The 11,516-nt window shown below is 43.1% G+C and overlaps 2 protein-coding genes across 2 annotated transcripts; one reads left to right on the top strand and one right to left on the bottom strand.

Annotated features, from left to right (window-relative positions):
* Positions 1 to 1,261: 1,261 nt before the first annotated feature.
* LOC117653979 (integrator complex subunit 14) lies at positions 1,262 to 3,326 on the bottom strand. Its single transcript, XM_034400071.1, has 6 exons — positions 3,132 to 3,326; positions 2,871 to 3,041; positions 2,439 to 2,795; positions 2,113 to 2,364; positions 1,677 to 2,015; positions 1,262 to 1,506 (listed from the first exon to the last, which is right to left on the bottom strand). The coding sequence occupies exons 1-6, from the start codon at positions 3,324 to 3,326 to the stop codon at positions 1,282 to 1,284; spliced, it is 1,539 nt and encodes a 512-aa protein (XP_034255962.1). The 3' UTR covers positions 1,262 to 1,281.
* Positions 3,327 to 3,733: 407 nt separating this feature from the next.
* On the top strand, positions 3,734 to 10,339 carry LOC117653918 (protein CASC3-like). Its single transcript, XM_034399947.1, has 10 exons — positions 3,734 to 3,973; positions 4,787 to 5,041; positions 5,129 to 5,244; positions 5,327 to 5,554; positions 5,653 to 5,893; positions 5,980 to 6,322; positions 6,394 to 6,666; positions 6,738 to 6,935; positions 7,364 to 7,872; positions 7,957 to 10,339. The coding sequence occupies exons 1-10, from the start codon at positions 3,854 to 3,856 to the stop codon at positions 8,239 to 8,241; spliced, it is 2,568 nt and encodes an 855-aa protein (XP_034255838.1). The 5' UTR covers positions 3,734 to 3,853; the 3' UTR covers positions 8,242 to 10,339.
* Positions 10,340 to 11,516: the final 1,177 nt, after the last annotated feature.

Raw genomic sequence — 11,516 nt, 5'->3', positions numbered from 1 at the left:
CCCAGAACATGTCTGAGTGAAGCCTTCAGGAACATTACACTTTGAGTATGGCGGAGTTTTTGGATGTTGACCCAAGAAGTCTGAAGAAAAGTGACTGCGTTGAGGAAATTGCTGCTGCACACCATAATCATCACTAGAAGAGTCAATACGTAGCGAAACTGGATCGATAGGCTTTGAAAATGGTGGAGAGGTGGAAGCGGAAGCCCACCGAGAATCCGATTCAACCTGTCTATCACCACTCGAACCACCGTATTGGATGACTGAATGATGGGTTTGTGCATAATTTGCAGAGGATTTCTGTTTAGAGTTCTCCTCACTATGAAATTGATGATCAGCAGCAGCCTGAGGCGCTAGAGACTCTTGGAAAGAGTATTCACTGTAAAGTGATGGTTTATAATAAGTTTCTTTAACATTCAAAGACTTTGAGGAACCTGCCACAAATTTTTCCCCCAGCCTCGATTGCAGACTAGATGAGGCAAACGAAGATGTCGATTCATTTATCTGTGAGTGCAAAGATTCATGAGTCAAGTCAGCTTCATCAATAAAGAGGGAACTTCTACTACTATCCCCAAGCACAGATAGAAGCATGGTAGGTCGTTCATCAATCATTAAACCAGGCCTAATACCAAGTTTAGGGAGGCTGGTACGAGTCAAACCATACTTCTGAGTTGCAGTAAGATGCAGTTTGTTTAGATTCGGAATTTCAGGTTGTGCAGTATGGGGAACTGCCTTCTTTGCACCCAAGCCCCCACTGGACCCCCCAGCCTCCTTGAGAGAAAGGCTACCGCTGGTTTTCGAACTGGTGGCCAGGTAGGTGCGTTTTGAATCTGGGGGTTCTGGTGTTTCCTGCAGCTCATTCCCAGAAGCGCACCGCTTCCGACTTCGACCTTTGCCCTTAGTGGATGGGCTATTTGTCCCTGGGTCTCTAGGTCTGCTAGGTTCCTTGGCTTCCTTGGCTCTGCCACTTTCTCGGCCACCTCCTTTGCCAATACCCTTTGTTCTTCCTACCTGATTGTCATTTTTCTCGTCATGTAAAGATGAGGGTACACTTATTTCTTCAATACTGCTTGCTGCACTGGGAAATTTTTCTTGTGTACGTAGGCGTCTTTTCAAGACAGATACAAGACCTCGAGAACTCACTGCACTAGAAGAACACTGCACACTTTCACTCAAACGAGATGGAGATAAATGAGGGGATAAAGAGCTATACGACAAAACTGAAAAAGTAGTTTCTCGTGGTAGACTATCAGTTTCACTGAATGAATCTACCGGTTCGTCTGATCAATCATTGCTAGTAAAAGAAGTCCGCAACGGAGTGATGGTAAACTTAAGTTCACGGGCCTCCCGTTCTCTTAACACACTTGCACAGTGGGTAAGCTGCAACGCACAGTCTGGATGAGCTTTGTCAGGCAAAGCAGTGCATTCCTTCTCAAATATTTTAGACAATCCATCAAGAAGTTCCAAAAATCCAACTTGTACAGCAGCTTTACGAACACGATTCAGTTCCTGAAACAGGCATAAAAAGATTAATGCTTTGAACTTACAACAAAATTTAAAATTTAATTTGATAGTACTCCTAAATATTTGAAGAAAAATTATTGTAATGTAAGTGTATAGTAATGGGTAGACTTTACTTTCACCAATAAAAGGATAAAAATATTTGCTTCAATAAATACCTTATAAAAATGTTGTGTCTTATCAGGTAACTTTCTTGCACTTCTAAGTATTTTCTGAATATCAGAATGCAAACCAGCTTGCCGAATCCAAGCAACAGTGCTTTGACTATAACTCCTCTTCTCAGCAGGCCTAACAGGAAAAGAGGGTAAAGGCGACGCATCATCATGACCCTCATCTACTGTGCCCAACAGTTCCAAATCTCCCAGCCAAGGTATTGGGTCTGTTCCTGGTTCAAGAACTGTAAGCATGAGGTTTGATTTTTTCTTGTTATCAGCCCATGAGTACAGAATTCCAAACCATCTATCGGCTACTTCACAGAGAGCAGCCATGTTTTCAACCTGAAAGCAGTTTGTGAATGAATGAAATTGAAACTCTTAAAAACAATGTAGATTAAGAGGAAAATGTGTAATGCAGGCCATAATTATTCATTCTCACCTTTAAAGCCCCATGAAGAAGAACACAAAATGAGGACACCTTTCCCTCATCATGATTTTCATCATCAGAATCCTCATTTTTGGCATCTGTATGGCTAGCATGGTTTGAGACCCCTGAGCCCATTGGCAACATTAAATGTCTTGACACAGCTGCAGGGCTACCTATGTCAGACAAATCCAAAAAACCCAACACTTCAATATTATCACTTATTGTGAAGGTCTCAGTGGAAAAGTCTTTAACATGGGTATAGGGCTGGAAATAAAAATCATAAATTATAATTTGGATCAATGTGAGTCTGCAAAAGAAACAATTCAGTGAGAGCTTACCAATGGATGAGGTGATAAAGTAATTTTTGAAGAAAGGCAACCACACCTCAAAGTGCCTTGATATGATACAAATTCAGTTTCTGCCATTTTCCGTACCATTGTCTGGACACTAGAAATCGACAAGGCACCTTCAGGTGTGTGAATAGCTCCATCTCCACCCGCTAAGTCAGTGAGCCTCTTGAATAATTGTAAGTTGTGTGTAAGTTGTGGCTCACTAGGATTTGCTATGATAAGAGCACTGAGCTTTCCAGGAAAAGCAAACGGTAACGGAGGACGATGAAGACTTGTATTCCGATCAATAAGATGTTTGAGAGATGAATCTGTGACTCCGCAACTCCCATCAGATACTATTATCACCTGCGAAAAAACATCATATGTAATTAAAATGTATTGGGAGATGCAATACGATCGCAAGAATACCTGCGAGCTTACATGACACGGTGTTGTGCTACCCCATTCTTTCAGAACTAGTCGATTCACTGCATGCAGTGCAGGCTCAATAGAGGTCTTGTCCTGGTCCTCAACAGACTGAAGCTTCTGTTTTATTGAATCAAAGTCTCTCGTAAATGGACAAAGCTCTTCACAGATCGAAGAGTACGTCATCTGCAAAGAAATAAGAAATATTTCACAGATAAGCGCCAGAAGATTCGCATGACGGATACGCTGCGACCCAAACCTCATTCCATGACTTACAAGAGATACGAATTCCAGCTTTGTATACAAGTTGAAGTAGTCAAGGAGGGTATTGATCCCGTGGATAGCCAGCTGCAGTCTCGAGAACGTTTCAGCCGATTCCTGAGATTCCTGGCCTGGCCCTGGCGGCCCTGGCGGCCCAGGCACCGGCCGGGTCATTGACAGGGAGACATCCAGGAGCACAATGGTCGGCATTTTGGCTGTCGAGCCGTTTGCTCCGTTTGCTGTCGAGCTTCAGGACCGATCACAGTCAGCCGTCACATTGGCGGATCCCGGACGTCGTTTGGCGTCCACCAAACTGTTTCTGCAGAGCGAAAGGTGTGCTGGAATCAGGATTCTGGTGATAAACCACGCCGCCTCGGTTTGCTTTGTTGTCTACGTCGTCTGCTCCGGCTGCTGGCTGCAAAACCCCCTCCCCCCGGCCCCCTCCTCCCTTCGACTCCTCAAATCCTTAGGCAGAGATGAATCAGAGAGGTTTTCTTGAGAAAACCAATGAAGGCGGCCTTATCGCAAGGCAAAAAACTCATTTCTTGGTGAAAATATTTTTTTCTTGTGGAAAGAGCTATGACAAGGTACCTACTTTGCAAAAAACCTGCATTGTTTTGAACCGCTGCTACACTCCACCCTGTGGCACCAATCTCAGCCCAACAGTCAAGTACACTACAACGTGGTTAGTTCGTATCAACGACCTTATTTTGGCTGATCTACGGGCTCGCCAAAAAATGTCGGCTTTAGAAGAAAAAGTTGTTGCCGACCAACAAAAAGAAGCCGACTCTTCAAAAGACTCAGAAGAACTATCCCAGTGTTCTAACTATGATACGCCGGGAAAAGTATCAGAAGCAGTAAGTTAGGCCTAACTCTAGTACAGGGATACCAACACCGGCCGTAAATTCAGTTGGGGTGTAAATAAACAGTAGTTCGGAGTCTCTAGACATTAATTCAGATTCGCCATTTCTCCTGACATTTCTTATATACTCAGATTTCGTCTAGAGGCTTGCCCTAGATGCACAGATCTTAAAGTAGGTCTTCTAACCTATCAACCTACTTTGCCTGTGCCTGTCAAATATATTCTTCACTCCTCAATATTTACTTTATTTCGTTATCAGTCCTTCTATTATGTCACATTAAACAATACCCTAACTTTCGGGCTCTTCAAATCTAACTGTAGCATTGCACTCAGACTGACTATGACAGATTAGCCCCTGTCACCTTATTCCCCTTTTATTTCCGACTGATGAAGGGTATTCACTTCTCTCTCTTATCTGCTACAATTTAAAAATAAAAAAAGCATTCTAAATTTATTATGCACGTGACCAGGTTTTCTAAGTGTCATTGTTAATGTAGGCACAGTCAAGGTTTTACCTCTAGGGAGGGAGCGGCATTTTGCTGTAAAAAAGTTACATTTGTCATCTTGACGTGTTTGTGCAGTTTTTTCAATTTTTTCACTTGCTAGTCAGAATTACTGCACAGTTTTAACGAGAGCAGGTATTAATACATCTGACTTAAAATTCACTAATTTGATGAAACTATTTTATTATAGTTAGAGTCTGTGCTAGAAAGGCATTACATGTATTTGTTTGTACAGCTATGTTAATATTACAAATTATTCACATCAGATTTGTTATTTATTGACTTGGTTATTGTTTCAATTTTAGGACCCTGAAGAAGCTGCTGAGAATGAGCACTTGTCAGACTATGAGGAAGGCGTTGCGGAAGCTGAGCCCGAAGTAGAGGGTGAAGTTGAGGATGAGGCAGATGTGGAGGATGAGGGAGATGGTGATGGACCAAATGTACAGCCTCTCGATTCATCGGATGAAGAGAGAGCGCCCGATGATGATGAACAGCAAGATCTTGACAGTGATCAAGAAAGTGTCACAGTTGATGATGAACGAGAAGAAGGAGATGGGCAGGTAAGTCAAGTCCCGTTGGCATTGCTATTGATCTGTAAATATTTGGTCACTCTTCCAAAGTTCAACATTTTTCTTCTGCTTCTATAGGAAAGTTCACCTTCAAAAGAGAAAAAGCTGGATGATGATGAGGACAGACGGAACCCTCAGTACATTCCTAAAAGAGGCACTTTCTATGAGCATGATGACAGAACTGCTGATGACATGTAATGCATCTATTTTATTTTTTTTGTTGAAGTAACTGATTTTTTCCATGGCGTCCTTTTGTAACATGAACCATATTTTCAGGCAAGAGACCCCATCCAAAGACCCCAAAATTGATAGCCGAGATGGAAAAGAAACAGGAAAGGACTCCGGTCGCAAGGTGTGGAAAGACAAAGAGGATCGCTGGGCACATGATCGATTTCAGGAAATGGATCAAGCTCCTAAAAGCCGTGAAGAGTTGCTTAGTGTATACGGCTATGATATTCGCAATGAAGAAGCCCCACCAAAGGCAAGGAGAAGACGTCGCTATGGGTATGTTCCGAGCAGAATTTTATCAATTTTTTGTTTTGTGATTCTAGTGTTGACCCTTTAACCTCAATCCTGCACTAATATCCTTCACTTTTCTTTAGCCGTGGTCCTAACAAATACACGCGCAGTTGGGAGGATGAAGAGGCCTACAGTAGACCTTTGAGTGCCTTCATTGTAGAGAAAGAAGGTGATGTCAAAAAAGGTCGCAAGCCTAGACTGATGAAGCGTGGGGGTGGACCTGGTAGTACTTTCAGAAACAACAATGCCAGTGGTGATGAGGAAAGTGGCAGCGGTTCGATGAAACAAGAGTTCCCTGCTCTTTCCAGCTCTCAGGAAAACGGGGTAGGCTTCAAATTATTTGGCGCTTAATTTCTTTTATGCGCCCTCAACTCTTGTTTTAATGTTCAATCTGATTTTTGTCGAAGCAGATTGGAAATGGGGAGGAAAGAAGATCATCACAACCGTCCTTCAGCAGTAAAGTTTCAGGCTCTGTGCCTGTCGCCAAAACTGTAGCAGGCACTTTCAACGCTAACCCAAAAGAGGTTGTGGCTCCGTTCGGCTCTCAACAGAAGCAACAGCGGTCTTCGCACCAACAGTATCAGTCTCACCAAAACCAGGCTCATGCGAGGCAAGACGATGATCAGAAGAAGGGTTGGCGACGAGAGGCAAACAATGATGGGGAGGGCCCTGTGATCGAGCGGGGCGGTTCTCGTGGAAGGGGACGAGGTGGACAAGCCAGGAATCGGCGCGAGGAGGACAGGGACCGAGAGGGTGCGTTGCTTTGCGCAGTTTGCTTTTCGGCCTGGAGTGCCGTGCGCTTTACTAACTTGTTCCTGGTGTAGGTGGCAGGTGGTCTGAGCAGCAGGCGAACGGGCAAGGCCTAGGACGAGGCCGCGGAGGCATCGGACGCGGTTTCAGGAGAGGAGGCGGGGCTTCCCAGGCCCCCAGGCAGCCCAGGGACCAGCCCAGGGAGCACGACGAGGGCAACGACAGCGATGGCGGCCGGCACGGCTACCCCGAGGACGTGAGCGTCAGTAGGGACATGGCCAACCTGAGCATATCTGCTTCCCACCCACAGCCCTCGCCTGGCGGGGACTACCAACGCCGTCCAAGCAGTAAATATCCTCCTCACCCTTCTGCTCCCTTGTTGCCCGATTCAATTACTAATGTGTGTTTTTTTGTTTAGATGGTAATGCGAGTGCCAGCAATGGTGTCGGTGAAAGGCGTCAAAGCATGCCTCCTAGAATGCAAGAGAATGCTGGCAGCCGGCCTAAGCGGTACTCCTCCATGAGGAACCGCAATGTCCCCGAGACAAGCCCAGCGCCACCACCTCCTGTTTCTGCCAGCTATACCCCTCCAGCACCTCACTCTTACTATCAACCAGGTAAGATGCTGCTCCATTTCTTGTTCATTCTTTCAGTCTTCGACCTGCTACTAATCTGTTCCGAACAATCTCGATTGTCAACACTGATGTGACGCAGGACGTAGATCCTGTTCCCTGCCCTCCCCCCATCCCTGTCTCTGCTCTCCACTGGCCCCTCCCCTCTCCCACGCACCTCTCTCCCGCTCCCGCCGTCATGGGGGAAGGGCAAAGCTCCATCCCCAAAACCACTAGGTACTTGTAGTGTGTGGGCTCTTAAATCTGAACTGGAAATCACTACCCTGGACCCGATTTTATCTAGATGATTTTCTATTCAAATGTCAATTTTCTGTTGTGTGTGTGTGTGTTCAATGAAGTACCCATTGTTGTTGTCTTTTGTGCTTTAAGGAGAATACTGGAGTTAATGTCGAGTTTCTGTCTTCCTCCTCTAGGCTATGGTCCTGCCACTGTTGCCGGAGTTCCCCCGGGTGTGCCACCAGGCGTCCCGCCGGGAGTGGCCTCCATGTACCAGGAGACGCCCAGCATGCCTGCCGCGTCGCCCGGCCACCAAGCGAGCCACCCAGCGAGCCACCAGGCCAGCGTGCAGGGCGTGCAGGGCCCCCCCGTGGCGGTGGCCGCCATGCCCGTGGCCTCCATGCCCACCACCCTGCCCAGCGCCATCCCCAGCACCATCCAGTGCTTCCCGCAGGGTGGCTTCATCGCGCCTCCCCCGGGCCCGCCCGCGCGCCTGCTGCCCCCCGGCAGCTTCATCCCCCCAGTGGCGGGCCATGCGGGCCATCCCCCCGCCCCCCCGTTCGTGGCGGCCACCACACCGCAAGTGCAGGCGCACGTGCAGGTCCAGGGGCATGTCCAGGGGCACGTCCAGGGCCACGTGCAGGGCCACGTGCAAGGGCAGTACCCGCAGCTGGCGTTCCAGCCGTACCAGCCCATAGCCATGGTGGTAAGCACGTCACTTGGCGTAATACTTTCTCCGCACTGCCAGTGAGGCTTCGTGGTTCTTACTGTGTGTGTATGCGTGTTTCAGAGTGGGCCAGTAAGTCAACCTCAGCCAGCTGAGCTGTATCAGCCTCAAGGAGGTATAACATACTATTCAACCCAAAATCAGAATATTCCCCGGGCTGTGCCCCAGCCACGAGTCAAATCAGCTATACCTATTTTGCCTCCCCCTGAGCGGTCATCAAATGCTGGGTACATCGACGGTGAGCATGGAGAGATGCACGAGATGGTGCATGAAGACATGTCACATTCTACGACACCGCCTGGTGAAATGGTAGTAGTTCAAACTGAAACAAGTGCAGCCCCGTCTTAAGAACTTTGATATACTTTGTAAAATGCAAGAATTGTTTTGTTTTAGAATTCGTTATTTAATGTACATCCTGGCATCACACTTTAATCAATTTATGAAAAAAAAATCAAGTTTTTTTTTTTGTTGCATGATGCCACGTCTAAAAGAGATCATTCATTAAGGCTGCCCAAATTATTGTGATGCTGCTTGCAATTTTTTTTTCTCCTGTGTGTTGCATGATTGTAATAATCATATTATTTTGTGGTATTTTTCTCTATATTCTGTACCAATAGTACAGAGACAGTCATCACTTATGCTACTGAAAATAAAAGTTTGAGTAGTTAGCTTCAAAAGCTTACCTGAACTATGTGTTACTGTCAACTAACAAGTTACATGTTCCCTTCCCAAGTTCGGGTCAGCGTTAAAGCCTGCCGAGATTACATGTAATGGTAATTAATTTTAATTTTTCTGTTAATAAATACATACAAGTGCCTTGTAACTGCAAGATTATGTCTTCATCGGATAATATATCATGTTAATGTGGTTGAACATTTTATATTGAATATTATGGCGTTGCTATATTATGAAATTGGTTTGATTGAGAACAGGGCATAGTTCTGGATGTGGAGGCAAGCAAGGGTTTTGTTAGTCTTGCTAACAGTGTTTCTTTTTCCTTTTTTTTTCCTTTAAGTTTCACCTGTTAATTGAGGGATGTAGTCATTGACCTTTCATCATGTGCTCAGTTACAATAGTTATATGTTAAAAGTTATGTAATGTTAGATGGTTAACATAATTTTCTTTAGCCTCTTGCAATAATAATGGTACAACTATAGGAGGATTTTTAAATTAAATTTTGGTTTATTTCAATTGGGTGACTCTGAGGTGGTGATACTTTGATATTGGTTGAAGTCTTTATATTTTTACATGTGGATTGGTGTATGTTTGGCATATCAACTAACTCTTCATATTGGATTATTCACTGACAGTACTACTTCAGTCTTACTGTTCCTGGCTCTTGGTCAGAATCTCCTTCTTATATTGAACAATTACTATGTACTTTGAAGTACGTATGAATGCTTGTTAGCCTTAAAACTGTTTAGAGTGACTTCAGTCTAACGAACTGTTTACAATTCTGACCATTTTGTGGGTAAATATTCACCATAAATTATTAGTAACGCATGTTTTGTATTTAAAACATGGTGTTACCGAGCGTTTGTACTGTCAATTTAGAAAATGTGTTGATAGCACTTTTGTGGGCAAGTAGTGAAATTCATCACTGCCATGAAAATTAGAGAGAATAGTCTGTACTTCACTTTAGCAGACAAAGTTTGTGAAGCTAAATTGATAGAGTAGTTTTATTGTTTGATGTTGGAAAGCCTCTAGGTACATGTTAAGCTGGTTTTCTTTGTGTTTTTAGGCATCACAAACTGATCCTTGTCTGTACACTCAATTGTACCACAATGACAAAAAAAAAAACAGGATTCCAGTTTTAGAACTTCCAAAAGTACTCAATGTAATTTCTTTCCTGCAATACTTTGATGTAGGATTTTATTATAAATTTCTAAACAGTCGAGACGGCGGCTAGGGACCATGACTTTTACTTTCCTCTGTTTGAAAACAAGTATTTCAAGACTTGATTATCTGGGATGTTTAGAGCGCAGGATTTTCATGACAAGAGAAATTAAGTGAAGGGTGAAGGTGTATGAAAGTTCTGAATGGTTTCCTGTTTGTAACTAGTGAAAAGCCGAGAGCATGATATGTAGACTCCTTTTTTCTAAGTTTAAATTAACCTTGAACTGCCAAATTGATAGAGCTGAAACCATTCGACCATTGATTCTTTCTGAAGGTTAGTTGATATCATAATTTTCTTCCTTATGAAAGCACTCTAGATACTGTCTTGTACAAACTTGCTTAGAAGCACTTTTCTTTTAATTATTTATCCTGCCTTTGAATTATGGCCTTGTCCAAATATCTAGCTGCAATTTTTCTCTATCTTTGGGCCATTTTCAATCAATTAAAGTTTACTTTGTGAGAATTTATCTCTCTGTCAATTTCCAAATAGTGTCTTATATAATACTCCACACTTGGAAAATAAAGCACCTGTAGATTGCTCACCTTCTCATGTTGAGTAAATTTTTCATTTCCTCCCATGGGCGTATACCTCAATGTACTGTTCTTTATAGCAACTAACAGCCCAATATTCATCAGTTTGTTCCTGGATCGTTTCAATTATGTTTCATGAAGGTCGTTTTATCATATGTTTGCATTTGCTTTGGTATACTGTTCTAGTACTGCAAACGTCTTGAAAGTGATCTTTTCATTGTTGTATCTCCACTATAAAATGATTGGCATATCAAGTATTTAGAATATTCTAATTGAAAATGTGTGTGTGGGAGAATTGCCTAGTGGATACATTCACAGATTTTATTACTGACTGAAAATAGAAACTCTCACCAATGATTATGAGAGCTGTCTACTTACATTCAAACATGTAGGCATACACTTCAGACTGAAATTTGTAACTTAAACTGTGTTTCTTATTTGCGATTTTATTAGCTGTATGAGTGAAGGCAAACTTAATGTTTCAACTACTGAAGGATATGACGAAAATGACGATCTGATGCTTATTTATAAGAGCCACTCATTCAGTGATGAGTTGTGGCTTCTGTTTTTTCCCTGCCTTTTCCCAACTTGTGGTCTTAAACCTTAGTCTGATGCTTTAATGAAGTTTGTAGTTCCTCAACATCCTGGTAGCAACTGAGTGCAAATCTTATAATAAAATACTTGTAGCTAAAGATTTTTTATAGAAAAGGATGATGACCAAGCATGGAATAAGGTCAGAATCTATTTGTTACTCTTTATTTATGGATTGACAGTCTCAGGCTTTAAATGCCTTAGAGTGTAGGGGTAATAGATTATTTCAACTTTTTATAACAATTAAAATATATATAGCTGCATGTGTGTGTTTTTAACTTGCCGTGTGGTTCACCAGCCCATCTTGCTGTATTTGAGAGTTGTGCTGGTGATCCAACCGGTTCCATTAATTATTTGTATGAAATAGTGTACTGCAATGTAGATATTTGTGAGTCCTGTATTGCGTGTTGTCCCAACTCTGCACTGAGGTAGCTTAGTTGGACTAAAATATGTCAGTCAAATTCTTTTCATTTTCCTTATTTATTTATGTTGGCATGTTCATGTAAAACCAAAAATCTCAGAGAGGTTCATGTCTTTTCTGTTTAAAAAAAAAGGTATAGTAGATTTAGAAGCTTATGGGAAAGATAGAATTATTATACTGTAAT

This window comes from Thrips palmi, unplaced genomic scaffold, assembly GCF_012932325.1.
Source record: "Thrips palmi isolate BJ-2018 unplaced genomic scaffold, TpBJ-2018v1 HiC_scaffold_10, whole genome shotgun sequence".
Classification (NCBI taxonomy): Eukaryota; Metazoa; Arthropoda; class Insecta; order Thysanoptera; family Thripidae; genus Thrips; species Thrips palmi.
This window is presented reverse-complemented; position numbering and strand designations above follow the sequence as displayed.

Excerpts from the sequence above, each read along its gene's own strand:
- LOC117653979 (XM_034400071.1), bottom strand. The coding sequence starts at position 3,326 with ATGCCGACCATTGTGCTCCTGGATGTCTCCCTGTCAATGACCCGGCCG. Across the intron at positions 3,042-3,131 it reads AGCTGGAATTCGTATCTCTT|ATGACGTACTCTTCGATCTG; the intron begins GTAAGTCATGGA and ends ATTTCTTTGCAG. Across the intron at positions 2,796-2,870 it reads GTAGCACAACACCGTGTCAT|GTGATAATAGTATCTGATGG; the intron begins GTAAGCTCGCAG and ends GTTTTTTCGCAG.
- LOC117653918 (XM_034399947.1), top strand. The coding sequence starts at position 3,854 with ATGTCGGCTTTAGAAGAAAAAGTTGTTGCCGACCAACAAAAAGAAGCC. Across the intron at positions 5,042-5,128 it reads GAGAAGAAGGAGATGGGCAG|GAAAGTTCACCTTCAAAAGA; the intron begins GTAAGTCAAGTC and ends CTGCTTCTATAG. Across the intron at positions 5,894-5,979 it reads CCAGCTCTCAGGAAAACGGG|ATTGGAAATGGGGAGGAAAG; the intron begins GTAGGCTTCAAA and ends TTGTCGAAGCAG.